General features: G+C 38.1%; 1 protein-coding gene across 2 annotated transcripts in view; it reads right to left on the bottom strand.

Moving 5' to 3' along the window:
- The window catches only part of ATP6AP1 (ATPase H+ transporting accessory protein 1), a 54,167-nt gene extending 30,736 nt beyond the window's left edge, over nt 1-23,431 (bottom strand). The window contains exons 1-6 of one of the 2 annotated variants that reach the window (XM_030451853.1): nt 23,007-23,431; nt 14,719-14,845; nt 14,547-14,615; nt 8,390-8,583; nt 7,314-7,348; nt 2,728-2,813 (exon numbers count right to left, since the gene is read on the bottom strand). In XM_030451853.1, the coding sequence (XP_030307713.1) occupies nt 2,728-2,813; nt 7,314-7,348; nt 8,390-8,583; nt 14,547-14,615; nt 14,719-14,845; nt 23,007-23,146 (651 nt within the window). In that variant the 5' untranslated portion in view covers nt 23,147-23,431. Of the gene's footprint in view, nt 1-2,727; nt 2,814-7,313; nt 7,358-8,389; nt 8,584-14,546; nt 14,616-14,718; nt 14,846-23,006 lie in introns of both variants that reach the window. The other variant, XM_008493069.2, reaches the window with a different exon arrangement.
- Nucleotides 23,432-23,496: the final 65 nt, after the last annotated feature.

Here is a 23,496-nt window from a genome sequence, read left to right as displayed (position 1 = left end):
ACTAATTCACTTTCTGTGAAGCCAATACCAGTCTAAAGTATTTTCCAACATATGCACTTCTCACATATATATTTCTCTGCTTGGGGTAAAGGAAGAATGACTGAATGTAACAAGATGATGCTATGAAGCCATTAACTGCCCAACAGGAAGGATGTGGAACTATCAGAAGAGATTTCTCATAGCTCCAGTTTTCAGGAACTTCATTGTATGAAATTAATTTTCCTGGTCAGAAAGGGCTGCTCTTTGTTGGTTTTGTATGTGCTTTTTGGTGTTTTGTTTCTCAGTGTTTCCCCTTTCCTTCCTTTCCCTTCACTTCCTTTTTTCAAAAAAGTATCATGCTTAAAGCTCATTTTCTTTATCAATGACAAAAAGCCAACTTAGAAAATGCAAATATTTTGTAGCCAGTGATAGCTATTGATTCTCAAAGGTACTAAGATTACCTCCTTTTCTCTGGGATCAAAGCCTTCTACTTCAGACACTGGACCAGGCTACCCAGGGAGGTGGTTGAATCACCATCCCTGGATGTGTTCAAGGGTTGTTTAGATATGGTGTTGAGGGATATGGTTCAGGGGAACTCTGAAGAGTAGGGATGATGGCTGGATACAACGATCCCAAGGATCTTTTTCAAGCTGAAAGATTCTATGATACTATATATAGTGATTCTGATTTCCTCCGGGAGTGACCCTGTAAGTTCTAGATCATGAAATACAATCTTTATAGTTTGAGCAAAGAGAGTTAGTCCTTGTTCTTAAGGTTATGTCCTGCAGCTCATGCACAACTGAAGATATGCAATACATATTGAGAAGAGGCTACATGCATGTGTACAGACTGATGAACCCTCAAAGGTTCTCTGTGGTTTGCCTTTTACAGCTTTGCACAGAGGCTGATAACCTTGAATGCACTGAAATAACTCTAAAGTTACTGGGGGGAACTGTGCCCCAAATGGTTTTCTATGGCAATGAATTTACAGAATTACAATAACTTTAAATTGTTAATTTTTTAAAAATGCAGAACATTTTAAAATACATTGTTTTAATTACTTAAAAGTGCTCCATATGCTCAGACTAAGTCACTTTAATTTAGAAAGCCTGATGAAATATGCATAGATTTAAAAGTCAAAAAACTTTTCTAAATTCCTTGAAAAATTCCTTCTCTTGACACCAATTCTTTCATTAATTAAAAATATTTTTCATTCCAATTATTCTAAGAGCCATTCTAAGCTAAGAATGCCTATGTCCCTTTGATTTCAAACAGTAAAGAGTCACAGTAGCTAAATAATTTTTATTTTGAATCTTTTGTTTTTAAAAAAATTACAAAAAAAGGCACGTGATATCTCCTGGAGTTCTGTCCTCTCCTCTACCATAAAAACCTATAGTGCAGAAAATACCAATGTGAGCTTGTTTCCCCATGCTGCTTTGTCTGTGTATGCTAAGTCTGGCCTTCAAAACTCAGTCTCTGGAAATGCATTTCACAGGGTGGCTTATTGATAAAGTTCTTGTTTTTCTTCAGTAGAACCAGCTTTTTTCCTGGAGTTTGAAGAGACTATTCTAATCATCTTGCTGGACACCCAGAAGTTCAAGATCCTACCTTCTACAAAACCCCAGATTATTTCTGATTGAACACAGAACACATTTGGGGATATAATGCAATTTTGGGTTAAAGAACATTTATGAAGTGCATTCAAGTTTCACCTTCCTCTTCTTTTGGATAAACTTAGGGGATTTCACTTTATACACATTTAAAAGAGGTTTTCTAGCTTTTGTTCTTGTATTAAGAACGGTTGTGCATTTTTCAGCATTTCCTCCTGAAAACCTTCAAGATCCTGTCTGCAGGATCACACTAGACATATATAATCCCACTAATGGTTTTCTTGCCTAAAACAATGAAATTACATCTTTTGTAGTCTTAAAGGACACTATATTGAATTTTAACCAAAATCTAAATTAAACCAAGCTTCATATTAAGAGCTCAGATGTGTAACCACTGGAACAGACAGATGTTTCTTTCAAAGTTGCCCATTTTTAGGATATAGTGCATCCCTCATATACCTCTGTTATTAGTGGGAACTGTATTGTGTTTCCCCCTAGGAAAAAGACTATATTCTGTTTTCTTCAATGGACTGTCTTCCATTTAATTGCACTGAAATTAAAATTTGAGCATTTCTTCATTACAACCTGTATGTCATTCAAAACAGGTAAATCTGCATAAATAGTTATTCTGCATTGCTACTTATTGCTAACATAATATGATGTGGTCTAGGGATGATGTTCTGACTGTCAGCAAGGATGAAAACTTTACCTTCCATTTCTAAGTACCAAGTATTGACTTAAAGGAATGAAACCAATTGATTTAAAAATTGGCACATTAGTAGCATTCACTTAATCTACAACACTTCATCTTTACTGACCAGCCACACTAGGTTCCACACAAAACTTACTATAAAACCATTAGAGTAAAATGGAAAAACATTTTTAAATTATAGTCCTTAAAAATAGCATTTTCTAAAGACAACAGGAGATTTTTGGTCTCCTAGAACAGTAAAACTTCAATAGTTATGTGATATGGCTATCATACATGAAAATTCATGCAATCATTTCTGGTCAAAACCTCATATAATACAGATTGCTTGCTTGTGTAATCTTGAAAATAACCTATACCATTCCTCTGTAAACATTAAGTTAGTAGATGCCAAGTATCTGACAGTTCTAGGCACTGAAGATTACTCACCCTTGAAGGTCTCACTGCAGTATAAATTACTGAAAAATTAATCCCTTTTTCCTGCAGATCTGTGGTCAGTCTTCCGATTACTTTGTCTATAAATAGAAACATGCATAATTTAACAAACTCGGGAAGATGAGAAAGCTGAAATCCTACAGTAGTTGTAAAAGTAATGAGATAGATGTTTAAGCTCATTTAGCCTATTTAAGTAATTTGGGTGTTCATACCATTTACATGTCACTAGGTATAAATGAGATAAGATATGTCTGGTGTCTTGAAAAATGCACAATTTCAGTTAGATCAAAGAGAACATTACATTAGTTCAGAAAAAGGGGTGATTTTGAAGATGAAAGGTAAATACTGTAGAAACAATACCTGAAAGGTTGAATTTGGGGCAATGAAAAGCAAGTGCAAAAGAAATCACTTAAGAGAGCAGGTTGTATATAGTGTTAGTTAAGTGACCACTTAATAAATAAATAATAAAGTTCAAGTAGTATTATTCTGTGAATTACAAAGCACACATAACCAGTCACTGAGAAACAATGCTCAAAGCATTGGGCCTAGTTTGGGACATGACAAGCATAATGTTGGCAGCAATATTTCTTTTGGCTTCAGTTGAGGTGCACCCTCAACAGGATATGGAAGATTTTGCTGTTGACTACAAAAGAGGCCAAAGGAAAAATATGGTAGAATATTGCTGGAGAAGGAAGAAAAGGCAAGTAAGGAAGACAGAACCTTACAAACAGGTCCAAAGACACCTCTACAGAAGATCCCCCTTCTAAAACAGGCAGTTGTGGCAAATACATACAAGTTGAGAAATGTTTTCAAGCTGTAAGCAGAAATATTATAATCTGCTTTGATAAGTTGTGAATTAAGAGCCAGTAGTTTTTTTATTGGGACTGATAGAGAAATAAGCAAGCAAACTCACATTTACTGTTTCAGTGCTTTCCCACATCTCATCCATGTACTAATCTGTGAATGGGTATTTTATAGCCTGGATAGATAGGCTTCCCAGATTTCAGTTAGACTTGGCAGAAATTGTATGCCATTTTCATGTATTCAAAGTGGAGTTTATATTATTATTCTTCCTAGTCTCTTTTATTTATAGTAATTATGGTCTTCTGGCTGAACAAAATGTTTAGCTTTTGTAAAAATACAAGCATTGTTTTTTCTGCAGGGTTATTCCTCGTATTAGTCAATAATCATAAATATGCAAATTTTCCTCCTAAAAATTGTTGCTAAAGGGATCTACTATAAGAAACAGACTTACTCAGGAAAGCAACTGCTTATGTACCACTAGTGTAATTCTATTGGGTGGAGAGGTCCAAGGCATTACAGAACGTAGATTTTATATTCTAAATGCACAGCATGCAACTCACTGGAAATTCTCAGCAGCCTCAGACACAAAATTTGCAGAACAAAAAGTAATATGTAGAAAAAAATATTGGTTGTCTTTATTTTTCCTTTCATTACACCAACCAGTTCCTTCTGGAAATAAAACATTATTTGCATTCCACTTCAGTAAGGAGCTACGTGTAACTATAGTTACCCATAACTTCTGCCTTTGGGAAGGCTCTGGAGGCAATTTCTTTATTCAGAGAAGTTGCTGTGAACACTTTTATGACAATAAATATCTTTTTTTGCCTGTCATCAAAACTCTACCTGGCTTATGAATTACTTGCAAATACTTCAAGGGCCCAGACTATCAGATTTTTAAGGACCTAAATTACATTCCGACATGGGAACATGAGTCATAATAGGTTCTTTCTTTAATGGAGTAAGAGGCATCTCCAGATGGTGATACTGATGCTAGAGTGATTTTAGTGTTTCTACCTTTTTTTGTTGTTGCTTTAGACAACATGGCTCAAGGAAACATTATGTAGAGCTATGAATGTAAAAGAGTTTGTCTGGGCTAACACCATCCAATCAGCATAATTGTAGGCATCTGTGTCCTGGTGGAAGGATTAAATCTTTCTAAGTTAGTGAAAACACATCCCCTGAATTTCACCAGGGAATGGCAGAGGATTAGTGCTACTATTAATCTCTAATCTACCTTAGTTTCTGTTTGTGATTTTATGGATGAATGGAAGGGATGGAAGAAATTAACTGAGAGTAAATGTTCTGGAAGGAGAAAAGTGGAAGGGAAGAAAAAGTATAAACTATGAACAAGAGATGAGAAAGACCAGAAAAGAGCAAGATTTGTGGAAGGGAGAATGTTGGGGGTGTGGAAATGGGAGAGATGAGGGAGAGAGTAAAGAGGAACACACTGAGATTCAGACTGGAAAAAGGAATACATAGAAATAGCAACTAAAGACCCTCATCTTAGGAAAAATGGCTAAAACTGAGTAATAATATCAAACTCTTAAAAAAAAAAAAAAAAAAAAGGCAAACTCTATGAACTCATGCAAAAGAAAGAAAGAATACTGAAAAGATGCACGAAGACACGAAGAAAGCAGTAATTCTGAATCCCCTGAAACTTAGGCAGATTTGGGTTCTGAATTTGTTTGGATTGTGTAATGAACCTCATTTTAATAATGTGCTAAAAACCTCTGCTTACTTCAGCTTCTAGATATTTCAGAACAGCACAGTTCCCTTGGGCATAATCTGAGCCCATTTGTTCTGTCTTACAGAGCTTCCTGTCTGCACCAAGTGAAACAGCAGGAGATATTCCTCTGACATTTTATTACATCAGATTGTAAAATCTGCTATAGTGGAAAGTGAAGAAGTTGCTGTGCCAAACTTAAGAGGCTTTTGGAACTTCTAGTCAGCCTACTACAGGTCTGCAGTGTTTTTCTACGAATTTATTGTTGATACTGAAAAATATTAATACAAGCAATATTTATGGGTCAACCATTCTCTTGTCATGTTGCAGGTATGTGACAAACAGTATTTTTTGTCACCTATCCAGGTAGGATCTAGCAGCAGCACCTTCGTCACAAACATCAGTAACTCATGACCTTGCAAGCAGTTTCGACATTGAAGGGTCTGCTGACAGCAATATCTGGCAAATGACTGTGGGTGTGCTGCAAATAGCACCCAGACACCCAGACCTAGTGGTGCTCAGATTGCATGACTTGGAAGGCTGTGTTTGAGATACTTATCTATGACTTCAGGAATGACTCTCCAACTCTCTATGATCTGCTGCACAGATCTTCAGGGGGGCAACTTTAAGGAACTGTGGCTCCATAACTTGAATTAAAACTTCATATTGATGTTATTTCTAGTTTTATGCATCAAGGCACTCAGTGGTTGCTTTCACAAATAAACCAAAGGGTGATTCAGTTCACACTCCTGCTTTCCCAGAGGACAACTGAGAGGCAGAATACTAAGTGCAGATTTTGCACTTGGTCACAGTGTCACTTCTTCCCTGATCCACACACTTTTTCTCTGATAACCTCTGTCTGATACAGGACACTCGTATAGCCTTCTCTTCCTGTGATCCCACAGGTCTTGCACTAACTTTGCTGTTTCAAACTGAAGTGTCCTGAGAGAGGGACAGGGAAATAAGAAGCTTATTCTTGAGTTTGTGTAGCTGATGACATAAATGTCCCATAAAGAAAAACTAATGTTTGGCCAAGGCCAACATCAAGCCAAGACTTTTTCTATCAAATAGAGTCTGGGGACAAAAAGAAAATAACTAAACAACTCTTATGCAGTTTAGAGATGGAAACCCAAATGCTTATTTGAGTATAAAAACCACACTCACTTTGGACAGTGAAGAAACAGAGAAAAGGACTCACCACTGATTTCAGTAGTAAGTGTATATTCCCCTGATTTTCAAATCACTTCCCCTGCTTCTGATTTTACACCCCCAGCTCAGGGCAGAAACAGTCATAGACACAAACCACTCTTTAATTATCAGACCACTAACTGCATCACACCACACCACACTACATTACAGAGTAGTGTGTCCCTGAAACTAGTGATATGCAGACTTTATAAATTGATCTCTAATTTAGAGTAGTAAGTGAAAGCTCTGCAAAAATCTGGATATCTCTCAGTGCTTCTCAGGCATATGGCACCTCTTTTTCAGTCAGATGCTAGGCAAGTTTTATTCCAGGAGACATTCACCTTCAACAAGTAGCCTTTAATACCTGCTAAACCAATAAAGACTCTAAAATGCAAGGCTGTGAAGGGCATATGAATTATTTTAAAAAGATTAAAAAAACATTTCCTACTCATTCAGACACCAACTGCTGAGACCAAGGCCTTTGAGCTGCTGGAAAAGCTGACACCTCCAGCTCCAGTGTGCGAGGTCAGACCGAAGGCGACAGCTCAAGCTGCATGGGGTGCAGGTTCCCTCTCTGAACTGAGAAGATGCCAGAGCATGAGCAAAGAGCTGTGCCTGAAGCAGAGGTGAATTATCATTACTTTTCAGGTCACAAGAACTGTATCCTTTTCGGTGGATTTTGAATCAGACACTCACTTCAACACTGTGGTAACTGACAGCTTCTATGTGCTATAAACAGGGAAAAAGAAAACCTTTAAATAATAGTATTACAGCAAATCCCAGGAACTAGAGAATACAATTTGCTCAGCTGAAAACACAGACTAAAATGATGAAGCATTAGTTATATTTTGGTCATATTGCTTACCATTTTCAGCAATTGCTTCCAGGGCAGAAATCTCACTTAAACCACTAAAAAAAGAGTGGGAAAAGATTATTAAAAATCTCTTCTAGGAAAGAAAAACAGGAACCAGAAATGCACAAAAATACTGACTAGTAAAAGGTTTACTGTCAGCATCAGCCCCTCCATTATTTTCTCATCTCCTCCTTGTGACCCCTTTCTTCTGCAAAGCTATTAATAGTACACGAACCACATCGCTACTCAATTCCTCAAACTCCTCAAACTTCCTTTGCTGCAGAGAAGCCAGATTACTGAGCATTACTTTGACCAAATTTACTTTTTATGTGGTGTTAGCCTATCTAACAGTTGTACATTTGAACTCCTTATAAATTGGTGTCATGTCTTTTTTGTGTAGCAATGTGAAAGCTATTATTGCACTTCCTAAGGATTCACTAATACACACAGTGTGTGTCAACAGGAACATATGCCCAAGTGAAAGGCTAAGAAAAAGAAAGAGCAGGAGAAGCTGAGCAGAGGGTTCTGATAAACCCATGCCTTATGTTTTCTAAAGATACATTAATGAAAAGTTTCTACCCCTAGATCACAATTGTCATAGGCTTGAAAACATGAAGAATTATAGCTCTCTGTTCTAAAGTGATGAAAATCAGACTGTTCATGTTAACTTCAGGTTTGTCTGTATGTTTATTTGCTTGCTTATTTCTCCTGCCTGTTTTTTTGACCCCTGGAATGCCTTCTAGCAATTAATTCTGCAGGTTAATCATGTGTTGCATAAAATAATTCAGCCTTTCTGCTACAAGTGTGCTGCCATTTAGTTTTATTAGTTGTCCCTTTGTTCTCATATAATGAGGCAGACAAAATAGGAACGCCTGGCTGACTTTCTCAATATAATTCATCTATTATACCTGGTAAGCTCATCAGGAGACTTAAAAAACATTTACTTCACCCCTGCAAGAAAAATAACTTCGCTAACCCTGTAAGCTTCCCCTTTGGTGTTTTAAATTCCCTGAATATAAGTGCCATTTTCAAAAGCTTCAAAAATTGTGCAAACATGGGGGTCAGTTTTGTTTTTGACAAGCTCCTACCTGACAGGTGGCTGCAGCTGAACCAGCAGTAAGTTGGGTTTAGATGTATTCACTTGCAGCTGAGAGACATCAAGAGTTGTTATGTTGGTTAACTTCCAATTTCCTGATTCCTGAAGAAAGCTCAGAAGATACCTGGTGGCCTTGCAGTCAACAGCTGGTAAAAGTAATGATGAAGGAGAAGACTGAAGAATTTCCTGTAATAAATTAATGAACAGCTTATTTACTTGCTTAATAATTAAACTTTTTTTTTTTTTTTATGTATCCTTAATTTAATATTCAAGGTGAGGAACCACAGTAGTACAGACCACGTGAGTTCCCACCAGCTAATGCTGGCTGTGGGCAGCTCCTTGAAAAGGAGAGTGAAGGGACACTTGTGTTGCTCTTATTCCTGGACCATCTTGGGACAAGCTTAAGGCACTCAGTGACATCAGATTCTTACTGTTCTTTCCTCATGAGTGGTGGAAGAGGAGAGACAGATGCTGTAGAAGTTCTTAAGCTAAGAACATATTGAAGAGATAGGTTATAAACCCTACCAGAACCAAAGCTCATCAGATGGCCATCAAACTGAATGCCCTCCAAAGTGAAAGGGACCAGTATCAGACACCTCGAGATCCAGCACAGAGTCATATCCAGTCTATCCAGTACAGAGTCATACCTTTCATAATCAATACCCTTCCTACACTTACAGCCTGGGGGTACAGCACATAGAATGTGTTTCAGGATCAAGAAAGCCTCCAGACACACACAAACAAGTTTCATGTCATGTACTTTCTCTCTTTCTACTCAAAATACAACTTAAAAAGCTCCAGCTGAACTGGTTCAGATAATCAAGATCATTGTATGTATCATTTCATTTATTATTTGCTGAGTTTCTGAGAACATACTGAGTTTGCTGAGAACATACTTGGGAGAAATGCATTTGAAAGCTTTGTCATTCTATGAATTTCAAACCTGCATAGTCAAAAAACTTTCTTTCCAAAGGTTTTTCTTGATAATAAATTTAAATTTAAATATTCAGGGGAAGAAAAAGTAAGGTGGAGTCTTTAATCAGTCTGCAAATGATTAAAATTACTGTACCCTAAAGTGTACATGAATGTTTCAAGATATTTTTTCATTGAGTCCTAGTTTAGAACTTGTTAACTTTGGTTTCCCATCTTCTACATTTAAGTCTAGGTTGAGTCTGTCACTTGATCAAAAATAGAGAAAATCAAGTCGTTACAGGCTCTCCCTCTCTAGCCAATACAAGTGTTGAACTGGTGCTAACACTGCTCTCCTCCTACTCTTTTTTCTTTTTGACTGTTCCCTGACTGCCTACCATTTATTTGACCTGCTCTGGTTCTTTCCTATTGCTCACATTTTCCTTCCTAGAAAAAGGCTGATTATTCTCACATTTCTACAGATGCTCATAAGGAAGGATTATGCAGTATTTTCTGATTTTCCAAACTGATGGAAAAACAACTCTAGAAATTAAAATAGAGCAGAAAGCTCTGATCTGGTTCATAGGTCTTTCAGTAGCATTTTTAACACCTCCTGGAAGAGAAGTATGATACATTTCATTTTTGTTTGTTTGCATATAGGGATTTGGAGCTAAAATTCTAAGCAGCAGTCAATAATTTTATTTTCTTTTCAATATTTTAATTCCTTGCCCACTAGCAGCCACTCTTTTCAAGGATATATATAAAGCAGATTACTCATATATTGTAGAATAAGATATACAACGCATCACTTCTGTCTAATACCTGAATGGTGCTCCTAACCAGTCCTGCACTGTCATGTCTCAGTTTACAGTCACTAATATTCAACTCTTTTCCATCTTAAGAGCAGACACAGCTGGATGTCTGCTCAGCAGCATCAAACAGACATTCTGATCCCACAGCTCCTGTGTGTCCTTCCTGACACTGGGCCACTGCATGTTTGTCCCCATGACACCCATACCTTGCTTTATGCATTTTCAGCTACGCATGCAGGTTCATAGCATGTGAACTCCAAAAGAAGGGGTAGAATGAAGAGGAATACTGGGAAACACCTGATTTTGCATTCTGTTACAGGGCTAGACAAAGAGGCAAAAACCACACAGAAGGGAGGTGAGGGAAGAAAACCTCATACTGAGCTGTAGGAGTAACAGTATAACTTCCTATATTAAATACCAGAATCTACATCCTGTCTAGAGATGTAGATGTAGATTCTCTTTCCTGTCTACTGTAGATTCTGACCCTAACTCTGGTTATTTACCTTTAGTATCCCCTGAAGCACCTCTCCACAGTACAATATTACAAGAAACTGCACTCTTGGATATAGATCTGTTCTGCTTTTTGGTTTATTTTAAAGATGTGTGGGATGACTCCATCCACATTTCTAGCCATCCTGAAGCCTGACTTACTTGCCCACCTGTGATTTCACAGTTAGGTTAACTGGATCAGTATTACACCTAAGGAATTGGAAGCTAGAACAGAGTAAATTTAGTTTTATCATTAAAAACCCAGTGTTAAAATCTTTATTAAAGACTCATGCTTCCATCTATAAAAGATCATGTAGGCATACTCATTTTGAACTAGTTCAGGTTTGGCAACAAAGCTGACAGACAGCCCTATAATAAAAATATTAATTGGGAAAAAGGTTCCTGTGTTGAGTCTAAAAATATCTGTGAACCTTTGCTTGGTGTATGCAGGCTCTTCCATGTAAAAGAGATCGTTTATATATTCATCTTTTAGCCATCTGTATATAATTTAAAATACTGAAGTATTTATTTTCTATAGTATTGGTCAATGGGTTATCTATAAAAAAGAAAAATATATTCAAACAGATTTGGAACATCTGTTTCTACACACAGTGAAAACTGCAAATAAAATTATCATTGTTGCTTTGTAACTTTCTAATTACTATTAATCTTACAGACTGTTACACTGTACCTGGGTTCTCCAAATATATGCATAAAGCCATATAGTATGACTTTAATGACAACTGATCTGATGTATTTTAGCTGATAAAATATGTTGCAGCTACAAATGTATTGCTGAATAAGCCCCCACACCACTGTACTGTACGATGGCAAATATGACAACAGTTTGTGTTTTTTTTTTGAAGGACTGCAGAGAGATCCAAGAAACAACAGAGAAGTGAACCTGAAGTCTGAGAAGGGAAATAACTATTTCAGTGAATAAAATATGGACTACAACAACAAGGAAGGCTTATACTGGGAAAAGGCTGACATGGCTTTTGCAAAGAGAAGTTGTGCCTCAAAATTCCACTGAAAATCTCTGAAAGAGTCAACAGGCATGTACACCAGGGAGCTCCAGCTGATATGCAGTACTTGAATCCACAAAAAGCACTAAGCAGAGTCTTGAAGGGAAGACTCCCAAAAAATTCATCTGCTTTAGCATGAGACAGTCTTCATGTGGAAATAGGTGAAGGACTGGTAAAGAGCAGGTAAAGAGATAGAAAGCAAAGGCTAGAAAAAAGTATCTGTTCCTGCACTAAGGTCTGTTCTGTTCCAAATGTTCATAAATCATCTGGTAAAAAGGCATAAATATTAAGCTATATAAAAACCACTAATTATGCTGAATTATTCAAGACAGAAAAGGCAAAGACTGATGAATTGCAGAAGCAACTTCTTGTACAACCTCTTGGGCAGCAAAGTAACTGATGAGATTCAATGTAAATTGATTTTAGTAGAGCACAGATTGAGTCAAAAAGCAACACTAATTTTATGTACACAATAATAGATGAGAGACTCGGAACTGAGTGTTACCCTTCAGTAATTAAACCTTAGGAGGCACAACAGCTCTTTGGACAGGTCCATTCAGTGGATAGAGATGAGAACTGAAAAAAAATCACTAGTAGTTTTTTTGGGAAAGGTTAGAGAACAAAACATCATCATACTACTAACAAATCTATTAGGAACATATACCTTAGGTATTACGCAGTTTTGCATACATCCTTGTAAAAATAGCAACATGCAAAGTGGTAAAGAGAAAGGGAACAAAGGCAATCAAAACTAGAGTAGAACTTCTGTATCACAACTGACAACATAGTATTCCTCAGTCTATGATCACTGGGTGAAAATACGATGGAGATTTGGAACCACAAATGGCAATGACTTACAATAATAATTATGCAGCTGCACAGCTGGCCGCTAATTGGAGTGTGCTACCATACACTGCTCTATGGAACTGAGCACTGGTTGGGGAAAGCCAAAGCTAATATTAAAGAAGAATAGTTCTTAGGGTTGGTGACTCCTTGACAAAAAGTTCCCCAAGTGCTAAACATTTTATTGTATTACTCAGTTAGAAAGTTCTTTGAGTTTTCAAGATAAATAACTACCTATAGGATTCCTTTTGTATTAAATGGAAATAGAATTATTTTATTGTGTACAAACCCATTGATTCCAGAAGCTCCAAACAGCTGCTAATGTAGCTGAACAAATCTAATCTCTGCAGATGTCCCTGTGGTTTACAAGCCTGTAACACTTCTACAAATAACACTTCCTTCTTGTAATACACGTGTTGCTACATGCACACATTATAAATGAGATCTCCAGTTTAGTTTTGGGAAGAAATTTGCATTTTGCAAATTCAAAAGGAGTATACTCAAGTGACATGGAATATTTATTATAGCTTAGTGAATCACTTGCATAATATAGAGTGTGAAGGTATAAAAATCTGTGATTAGGAAACTTCAAAGATTCTAATTTCCCCAGCGACAAAATTCAGACCTGACCTTCACTTCACTTTGTACTGGGATATGTGACTTTAATGATAGAGTCTTTCAGAGCATAATTAAGAATGAATTTCTGTCCTAAACTAGCTCAAGAGGAGTGCAAATTATGTGACAGCAACTGAGCAACTTGCTAATTATAAAGATCCTTTCTTGGCCCTAAAAACTACAAGTCTATGCAATAGAGATTGACAAAATTGTCCATAAGGACATCTAAGTGAAAAATAAATATTTAATATATACATCTCATGTGCTTTCACTCGAGTTACTACACCTCATCCCCACAAAACTCTGCTAGAGAAGTATCAAGATTGCCAAGTTTCAAGTTTTGTATTGCTGGAGTTAAGGTGAGCTATTTGGCAAAAGAAACTTCCCAGTTTTAAAGAAGCTGTAATGAAAAAAATTTCTCAGCTCCAAGACAGAAAGGGAACAGAAGCAAGACCAGAAAGCAAGCTGTTCATTCAGCTTGTTGAAAACCTGGGTTTAAATCTTTACTGTGCCAGATACAGGCTAAAGATTTACTTAAACCTGATCCTTTGTGTACCTGAGGACCTCCTCACTCTGCTAAGCAGGTGCCCAATCCACTCAGTATAGCACCTGATTTCAAACCCATCAGTCTCTGGACTCATCTCTAGCCTTTATTTACAAGCTCCATCTACAGCTGCCCAAAGCCTGTTTATGAGGCAAAAGAAGAAAGTTTTAAATGCTTTAATATTCCTCCTCCTAAACATCCAGGGCCACAAGACCACCACATCATTAGCTGCTTGCAGTGCCATGGGTACATTTCACACAGCTTCTAAAATCTAACAAGCTTTGCAGTCAGGCAGCAATCAAATTTGCTACAGGCTCAGCCTTGCATTCTAAACCCAGGGAAGAAAAGGCATACCAGAGAAGTGCCAGCACACCTGCCTGTGGGCACAACTGCTGATCCTTGCACTACAAATGAGTTTTTCTCCAATTCATTCATCAGAAGCCCCATGTACATCATCTGAATTGTTGTTTTTGTTCCAGCATTGGTGTTAAAATGCTGTCATATGGCAAAGAGATGAAGATCTCCAGTATCACTGACAAGAGGAAGACATGAGGTACATAGACAATATAGATGTAGAGACAGGTAATGTATGGATATGTAAATACTTAATTAGACAGACATACAGCTGTGTGAGACTGAAGTTTACACTTCCTTGTGAGCTCTGATACCTGTTCCATTACCAACAGCTCTGTTCCTCCTTCTCTGCCTACAGGAATGCTTTCATGACTTCCACATGTCAACACATCCTTTGTCAAATTCAAGTTCACTTAGCTGTCATGAAAGTATAACCAGAGATGCTGTGAAAACCAGAATTTTTGGGGTGTCAGATTGGAAGTTTATATTGTTTTTCCCAGTACAAAATTGCAGCATGCTTATGAACAATAAAAAGAAATAAAAGAGAGAAATGCTTGCCTGAATATTTTGAAATGGATTCTTGGTGCCATAGGATTCACTGAGGTATGTGAAATCATCTATGCTAAGCTGAAAAACAAAGAAAGTAGATTGGTGAGAATGAATCCTGGCATCTCAGTTAGGTACAGACTTGCACTTGGCATTGGTGAGAGAAGGAATTAATTTTACTTACTGTGTCTTGCAGGAACAAGATGAGGTTCCTGGAATTCTGGGTAAAACCAGGATGTAAGAGCTTAGTCAGCTCCTGTGTGGAGACAATGTGTCCTTCATGCAAGGCAGTGTCTGGATTCCACGGTGAACTACAAAGAGAAAAAAAAAAAAAAAAAAGTCAGTGAAGTTTTCTGCCACACCTTTTTTTTTTAAACACACAGCAGCAGGTATTGGTGTCATTATCTCTGGCTTAAGATCAGTTTTATAGTTCAGTTTACTTTCTGCTTAAGAGGAAAAGAATTTGCCCATTTCTGCCTGTATTACATTAACTGTGTTAGAGCTGGAATGGAATTGATCCAATCAAGACAACTGCCCCTCTGCTTTGTTTGCATACAACAGCACAGATGCATCCTTCAAAAAATTAGCTACTAAGTGGAATGGAGAGTATGTCAAGAATACTCAAAATTCCCAAAGAGAATCCCAGCTCCCAAAACACTTTCTAGTGCCATTACACATCTTGATGGCAAGAGAGGAGAATTCAGGCTGCAATACAATTGTCAGAAACCAGTAAGGTTTTATATTGCATACCTGACCTTTTGTTAAGTAAAAGTGGCTTTTAAGTCTTCTTGTAAACAGCATGTTTTCTCCTAACATTTTCTTTATGAGGGAACTACTCTGCAGAAGCAGCTCAGAAAAGTTGCCTTTCCAGAAGCATGAACCCTTCCAAACAAAACAGCTCAAGATGTTCAAGATTACAATTCTTTTGCCAACCTGTCATTATGAGGATTGGACAGAGAACTGAGTCATCTATTCAGTTTTACCATTACAAAAAAACCTTATGGGCAGATCAAAAAGAGACATTATCCTTTCAACACCTGACTGGGATTTTGACAGTATGCAAGGCAGGTCTGTAGGGATGAAATTTATAATTAAAATTTCAGGCCTAAGATGTCTTGACCCAGATAATATTGTCATTCTGTAGAAAACCCAGAGCTTGAAGCTTAATCTCCCATCTTCTCCAAAAACACATCAGTTGCTAACGCCTGAGCAATCAGGTATTCCAGACTCACTAAATGGTTCTAATTACAACGAACAGAACAGAGAGAATTGTTCTGTGCTATAGCATCAGCTATTATATGATTGCAATTTGGTGAAGCTGAAATGCTTATTAAATTTTCTAACCCAAAACCAATTCGAAAATGACCCTTGCACAGCAAGCTTTTACGAATTAAAACAATCTTTGTGGCCTCTTAAGGTGGAGGAAGAACAGGGGTAATGAACACATAGGGGAGTTTCACTGTTGTTTCTCAGATAAAGAAAATCTATACTTCAATTCAAGGCTTCCCAGTAATTCCACTGAAAATTGCTGAGAGTGAATCGAAAGACTCCAACTGCACCCACGGCAGAGATAAAAACAGTGCAGTCCTGCAGTGCTGGATACCTAGCTCCCTGCAGAATTTGGGGATTGGGAGTGTTAGAGCAAACAGTAGATGTGCAAGACTCTTCCAGGACGTGCTGCAGATATTAAAATTAAATTCTAGCAGATCTTCTGTCTGTCGCTTTTCAAGCTTTAGAAATAAGCCCTGCTGAGGAGGAAAGACATTTTTTCCTATTTGGTATAAACTACCATTTTATATTTCCTTGCTTTTTCTCATAATCTTCACTTCTTTGTTAATTTGTCCATGGAAATCCATACTGATTTATAGTTATAAAGACAAACAACTTAAAAATTGTAAAAAACATGCCTCGACTTTTCAGAAAAGTCAATCCTCACCATCTCAAATATTTAAGGAAAATCTTTAAAAATAAGATATTTGAAAACACAAAACCTCCAGGAGGTTCTGAATTACTATTCAGGAACTGAATAGGAGAATATAGACTAATATAGTCTAGATAGTAGACTAATAGTAGTAGACTACTACTAATACATAGTAGACTAATATAGTCTACATAGTAGACTAATAGTAGACTATGCACTGCATGGCTACACCGAAGTACAAATGATGTTAAAGGAAAAAAAGACAGATCAAGCTAAGAGATGTTAAAAGAACAGCTTACGTGAAAGAAAATTATAACTAATATCTGCTCTATTTATTTAAAAACTTAACTAAATAAATCTATTTAAAAAAAGACTGGATGTGGCACTCAGTGCCATGGTCTAGCAACTGCTCCGGTGGGTCAAGGGTTGGACTAGATGATCTCTGAGGTCCCTTCCAACCCGGCTAATTCTATGATTCTATGATTCTATGATTCTATTTCAAGCCTAATATTAGAAAAAAAAAGACTTTGAGAGCTTTTGGAACTTGCAGTTGAGAATAGAAGGTAACAGAAAGCATAGGAAACAAAACTTGTTATTTGCAGCAGCACAATGGCAAAGGCTTTTATTATGAACTCAAAACCCATTAAATTTAATGATCTTGTTTTAAAACATACTCAATTCTAAGGTATTTCCTGATCCTTGAAGCATCTCTTGCTATCTATTTAGCCTTGAGAAGCACCTTTTGTGAGACCTTTTAGCTCCCATGCAGTCACTTAGAGTAACTTCTTTTTCTAAGGAAAATAAATATACATCAGTTAGTTAATAATTCCATCATAATGCAGCATTTGTCTAATACTTATCTTCACCACTGTCCTGGTTTGGGCCAGGATAAAGGTGATTTTCTGTCTTGTACTTTTGCTTTTAGCTAAGTCTCTTGTAAGTAGTTGCACTTGCTGAAATTAACAGCAAGTTTCTCAGACAGTATCTGCTTCTAGGACTGACAACACTTGATGTTTATAGTTACAGCTGGAGACTGGTGTGCAGGGCCAAGGACACTGCTCAGCTCTGAAGAACATTTTACCCTTCAGGAGGAGTAAAGAGGTCACACCTGAACCCCTCTTTTGGGGAGGAACGGACAAGATAGATGCCAGAACTGACCAGAGTATTCCATCCCATACACGTCATACTCAATATAAATTTGAGGGATCACAAGGGTCAAACCCCTTCCTGCCCTTCCTGCTTCCCCTTCTTCACCTGTTCCCTGTTTGCTTCAGCATCCTGGGAGGATTCCATCCGTTTATCTGCCTGTGGTCCTGATCCGTGCCAGCCTGTGTCCGTGTGTTCCTGCCTCCAGCTCCTGACTGCTGCTGACCCCAGGAGTCCTGCCTGGACTTTCCCAGGGCTGCCCTGCAGCCTCGGTGGTGACTTGAGAGTTATTAGGGAAAGGGGGGAGGAATGTGGTTTCCATTTTCCTGTATATTTGTATATATTTAGTAATTTTTCCTATTTATCATTACTGTTTCATTAAAGTTGTGTAGTTTAGTTACCAACCCATAAGACTCTCTCCCCTTATTCTCTCTCCTTCCTTTATCAGGGAGGGAGGGAGATTAATAGAGAGCATCTGTTATTTGGTTTAATTGCCGGGCCAGTGTTAAACCTGACAGCCACATTATACACACATTTATTTTGCTTCTTTAGTATGGTTTGCTGAGCATTCTACATGGCAGTAGGCAAGGCTACACCCTTCCTTGAAAGGGCTGCTACTGTCAGTGGGGTGCAACATTTGCACCAGGGTGAAGATGGGAAATGTCAGTATGTTCTACTGTGAATTGCTGAGTGAAATGGAGATATGTGACTGCCACAGGTATCATGCATAAGCCAATGCTTTACTGAATGCTATGAACTGGTCCATCCCTTGGAATGCTTCACCTCAAACAGGCAGCAAGAGATCAGTAAGGGATGCCACAGGATGAACAGGCATTAGACCAACACATGTATTGATTGCTTTTATTGATTGCTGACACAAAATTTTATGTCCAAGGATGCATAGCCTTGTGCAGTCATCCATGCAAAGCACAGAAGGCTTCACCTCCTCACCATGGAACCACCCTGGGGTCCTCAGCCATGGGAGCTCATAATGATGAGAATCTCTGTAACGTACGTGATTTCCTGCTGGTTAAAGAAGAGGAAACATAAAGCTCAGCTGCTCCCTCTTTCCTCCAAAAGCTAGAAAATGCACTAAAGAGAGAGAAGAAATAAAACTTAGCTTGGTATTTTGATTATTTCTTGTCTCTAGCTGCTTTGGCATGACAACAAGTTTGAGCACAGAGATACTTCTCTGACCTGTGCTTTTTCTAGGCAGAACCAGGATTTGAGCACTTATTTTTGATGGAAGCAAAGATTTCAAGATTTCTTGTACCTGGACCTCCCAGAAGAGCAGACAGTAAGGTAACATGACTTTGATCACTCTTAACTTGTGAGCTTGAATTTTTGCTTTCTTGCCAGCTTTTGAATTCTTTCCTAGCAGTTTTTCTTGTCATTTTCAGCCACCTCATGATTAGAACAGAAGAAATAATATTTTCTCCTGCACAGCAGAAGTAAACTAGCTAATTAAAAACACTTAGTAAGGATCTTCAAACACCACTTTTACATTAAAAAAGAAAAGATCATGTTGCCATTCTTAGGAGCAGCAGAAGAATGAAAACTCATTATTAGAGGGAAAAAAAAACTTTAAAAAGCTGCTACTACCACTACCACACAGTATCTTGGTAGTAGTCCAATAATGTTACAGCTAAGACAACTTTCTGTTTCCACTGTATCCTTTTTATGTTCCACCTACTTTCAGAAGATTTTTCAGCAAAATCCTGCAAATGTACTGTTTGGCATTAATGCCTTCTCAAAGTCACTTACAATCTGGTTTTGCCACAAAAACAATTCATTTCCCAATATAAGCATAGCAGAAATGAAGGTCGTAATATATTTTCAGTGACTGTAGGCAAAAATCATTCCTCACAAAAACATTCCTAAAACAAACACAAGAGAGAGCAAAGCTAATTTTAATGAATTTATTTCCTCAGGCTTCCTCTCTAATATATGGAGGGAAAGAAATTCTTTCGCACATTGGTTCAAAATGAGTCAACCAAGTTTCGTCTGTGAGTCACAAAGAAGAGGAACCTCTCCATCTATACAACATTTCTTCCAGCATGTATTAGTCTACAGGCTAACTGAAAATAAAGGTTAATTTTCCAGGCCAAAGTTATTTGGAGAATATATTGAGAATATTTGATCCACTGACATATTAGTACTAGTTTTTGATAAGCATTACACTGTGACCTATAGGTATTCCCACTTCATTTTTTTCCTGAGTTCAGTAGAGAAAGACTTGCTTGGCAGAAAATATTTCTTTTTCTTAAAGTGCAGACCTGCATTTTTCTTTCTAGAGGGAAGAGGGATCTGATGCACTAATATCCTCATAATGATTTGTACCACACTGCCTTTATCCTTCACACACTGCGTGTGTTTGTCAGTTGCAGGTTTTATCTGTATGTGACATTTAACATTATCTTTAACAGCATTAGTCTAGTACAATAATAGTGCATAAAAGAGAGACTTTGAAGTGTTATAGTCTTATACAGCTGTTTTGAGGTAGGACTTTACAAACACTGGCTAGTTCTAAAGAAGAGTAAAATGACCTATCCTTTAACTAGCTGATACATCCTAACAGATATCTGGGAGAGGGTGATGGAACAGGTCAATGAAACTCAGCTTCTGCTGACCAATGAATCATTGAAGGTTTAAACTGGTGGTACATGTTTCCATGAAGTGAGTAGAAATCCACTGACAGTTGCTGCACTTCCTTCGTTACCCTTCCTAAAACTCTTGTTCACACTTTCTAGATTTTATAAGCCTGTAATCCCACACTGCAAACCTTTACAAGTACCAAAATATAAAGCATGGAATAAGGGTTAGTAAACAAAAGTTGGTTTATTTTACAAAATAACAGAAATCTCCTTTCTTTTACTTCATTTTTGTTTCATTCCTGTTTGATCATAGCTAATTTCTGCCCCCCGAGAACTTCTTTCAAAAATGCAAAGGTCATGGTAGGCAGAACACTTCATCCAGGAACCAGTCTATTCCCGGAAATGTGAAACTGGTTTAATCAGTTCAGTCTCCTGATTTTCTTGCTCTAGATTGGCATAAACCTGAACAATCTGGAGTAGAGCAAGTTACTAATTGCCTCTTGGTGGGAAGTTTGTTGTTATGACCACCCTGGATTAACTGATAAAATTTTGCTTATATTGACAACAGGTCTGTTGTTCATATAAACGAAGAAGTAGGACAAAAGGAAGCAGATGATGGAGATCTCTTTTAGCCTAAGAATAACTCTTCCCAACATTTACTCTGCTTTTAAGTACAGAGGTTTAGTACTCATACACGTGTCTGTGTTGTATAAATGTGAACAAATTAAGGGGGGAAAAAAGTCAAAAATATCTAACCAAACTTTATTAAACTTTTCAGATTCCTACACTTTGTGACTCTCCAAGGACCAGAGATTCAGTTTCTGGAAATGCTAGGATATGGGCAGCTGTATGTCAAGGCTCGAATTAATTACTGCTGGGAAAAGGATACACTGGTCTTGATACATCTGAGAGAAACACAATCAACACCTCCTACCAATTTGTTTTCTGTGGCCCTCAACTTTACGGCCTTAGGGATGAAAAACCAAAAAAGTAACCTGCTTGTCTGTATGGCACTATACAGGGAGAAAGGCCTCCTGAACAACAAAAGCAATCTAATTCCTGATGTTCATAAAATTTCTGAATCCTCCTATTCTCCTATCATAAGCTGTCTTAGAATTACTACAATAAGAAGCAGCTGAAAAAATATATATATATTAACAAGATTTATCTCTTGGACTTAAATATTAATAAACTTGCCTAAAGAGAAAATATTTATACTAGAATGAGATCAGAATTTAGACTAACTCTCTCCCTAGTGGCAGCTAGATAATTGAGAGCATCTCACATGGCTCAAAAGCCTCATGAAAGGCAGAGTGAATCCAGTACAACCAGCTGAAAGGATAATTACCTCCCAAGAAGCCACTGGTTTGGTTCATTTCCCAGTTTACAAAACAGTAAATCACAAGTAACACTCGGGGAATTAAAAAAGCAATAAAGAGTCAGTGAAGCATCAAATCCTGTAATTTCTGACCTGACAGGAGTTTGTGACCAAAGGAGTTCAGGTGCAAAACTCCTCCTGTCCATGCACACACAGCTTGGTCACACCAGCAAAGGGACCCAACAGGAAACTCCATCACTGAAGCCACCTTATGTTCATCCTTACAGTGAGGCTTAATCTGTGCACCAAGGGCATTTGCAGTACAGGAAATATGCTTATGAAGTCACCCAGATGGATTCAGACAAATTACAAATACTGTTAGGCTTATGGATTCTTTGTATTAGAGAAATGAACAAACACTCAGCTGAGAACAGGCTGTTGAACCAGGCCCATGGATGTATGTGGCTGCAGAGGGCCTGAGATGAACTTGGCCATGAGAGGGTTTGCAGTTTAGATAAACCAGGTTAAGAATGTAGAGGATTTAGGAATTAGGAGAAAGTGATGTACCCAGGCCAAAACACACCTTAGGCAAACCTAGCATACAGCAGATCTGTTTTAACCATCCCACACAGAAAAAGACTTTGCCTTTAGATCTTCCAATCAACCCTGTGATCCCATAAGCCCCTCAGTAGCCTTTTTTTTTTTTACAAATGTCTGTCATCCGCTTACTGTATTTTGGGGAAGTACTTCCTTGAAAAAGTATCTGTATGGTCTCCAGAGACAGCCTTGTGAACTCCTGGTAACTTTACATACACAGTACTGAAGCTACTGTACTTCCTTAAGTCACGTGTAATTATATAAAATCTTTATAAGTCTGCATGAAGAAGATTCCTAGTTGGAAAAAAATTGGTCTATGTCTTACATAGACAGGTTCAAAGTCTTACTTCATAAGAATATGCAAACCCTTGAATTTCACAGGTTTCTGGGTCTGATAAGACTCCGAAATTGTTTCTGACAACTGATGTCTACACATACTGCAGTGTACTCTATAAAAAACAAAACCAAACACGTATTAAAAAGAACACTAAGGTACCAAATCAGGATCCGGGACACAGGAAATGTAAGGGGTTTTGGGTCCACTCAGTTTTTGGTCAGCTCCTGTTTGTGAGGCTGTCATATGTCGTGCCTTTAAGGCACAGCACTTCTAACAGTGGGGTTCAAGGTTGCTTTAGGGTGAAGAGAACTTAACTGTTTCAGATTGGAAGAATATGGGCTTTATTTACTTCTTACTGGCGATCTTAGAACACTAAATTTATAAATAAAAATGGGTAAATTAATCTGTTAGGTCGTTGGATTGCTGAGAGGCAAATTTATTTATTGGGCAACCTTCTTGCCCACAGGCTATTTATCAACACCGCTGATATAAAACACATTCTGCGCATAGACAAGGTGCAATAACCTAAGCAGAGATAGCCTTTTACCAGATTTCTTACCTCTGAGTCGACCACAGCAGCATCGGGACATGTTCCACTGCGAGAGCCGCCCTGAGCAGCAGAGCCAGAGCGCAGAGGAGCGGGGCCGGGGCTGGCGGGGCCGCACGGGCCGCAGGGGTCGCAGGACAGATTCGCGTCATGGCGCCGGGCAAGCGCCGAGAGAGCTGCCCAGCGGCAGAGCCAGCAGCACCCAGGCTCCGCACAGCTGCACTTTCCGGCTCAGTTGCAGCTCTCCGGATTTAGCCAGGCTGCCGGGTGAGGTTCCTCTTTAACGACAGTGAGAATGTTCAAAACACGGACTTCCGTAGCTGGCAGCTGGGAGTTACACACACTTAAAATAACTTTCAGTTTTGTGATTGAAGCAGCTCGTGAAACTGCGCAGTGTAAGCACAGACAGACTGCTCTGATGGCTTTCTAGTACAAGGGAGAGTCATGAAGTCCATACTCCTGCCCTGCTGTTCTCTAACTCCCTGATAAATACGGGCTGATA

Source organism: Calypte anna, chromosome 1 (assembly GCF_003957555.1).
Source record: "Calypte anna isolate BGI_N300 chromosome 1, bCalAnn1_v1.p, whole genome shotgun sequence".
Classification (NCBI taxonomy): domain Eukaryota; kingdom Metazoa; phylum Chordata; class Aves; order Apodiformes; family Trochilidae; genus Calypte; species Calypte anna.
This window is presented reverse-complemented; position numbering and strand designations above follow the sequence as displayed.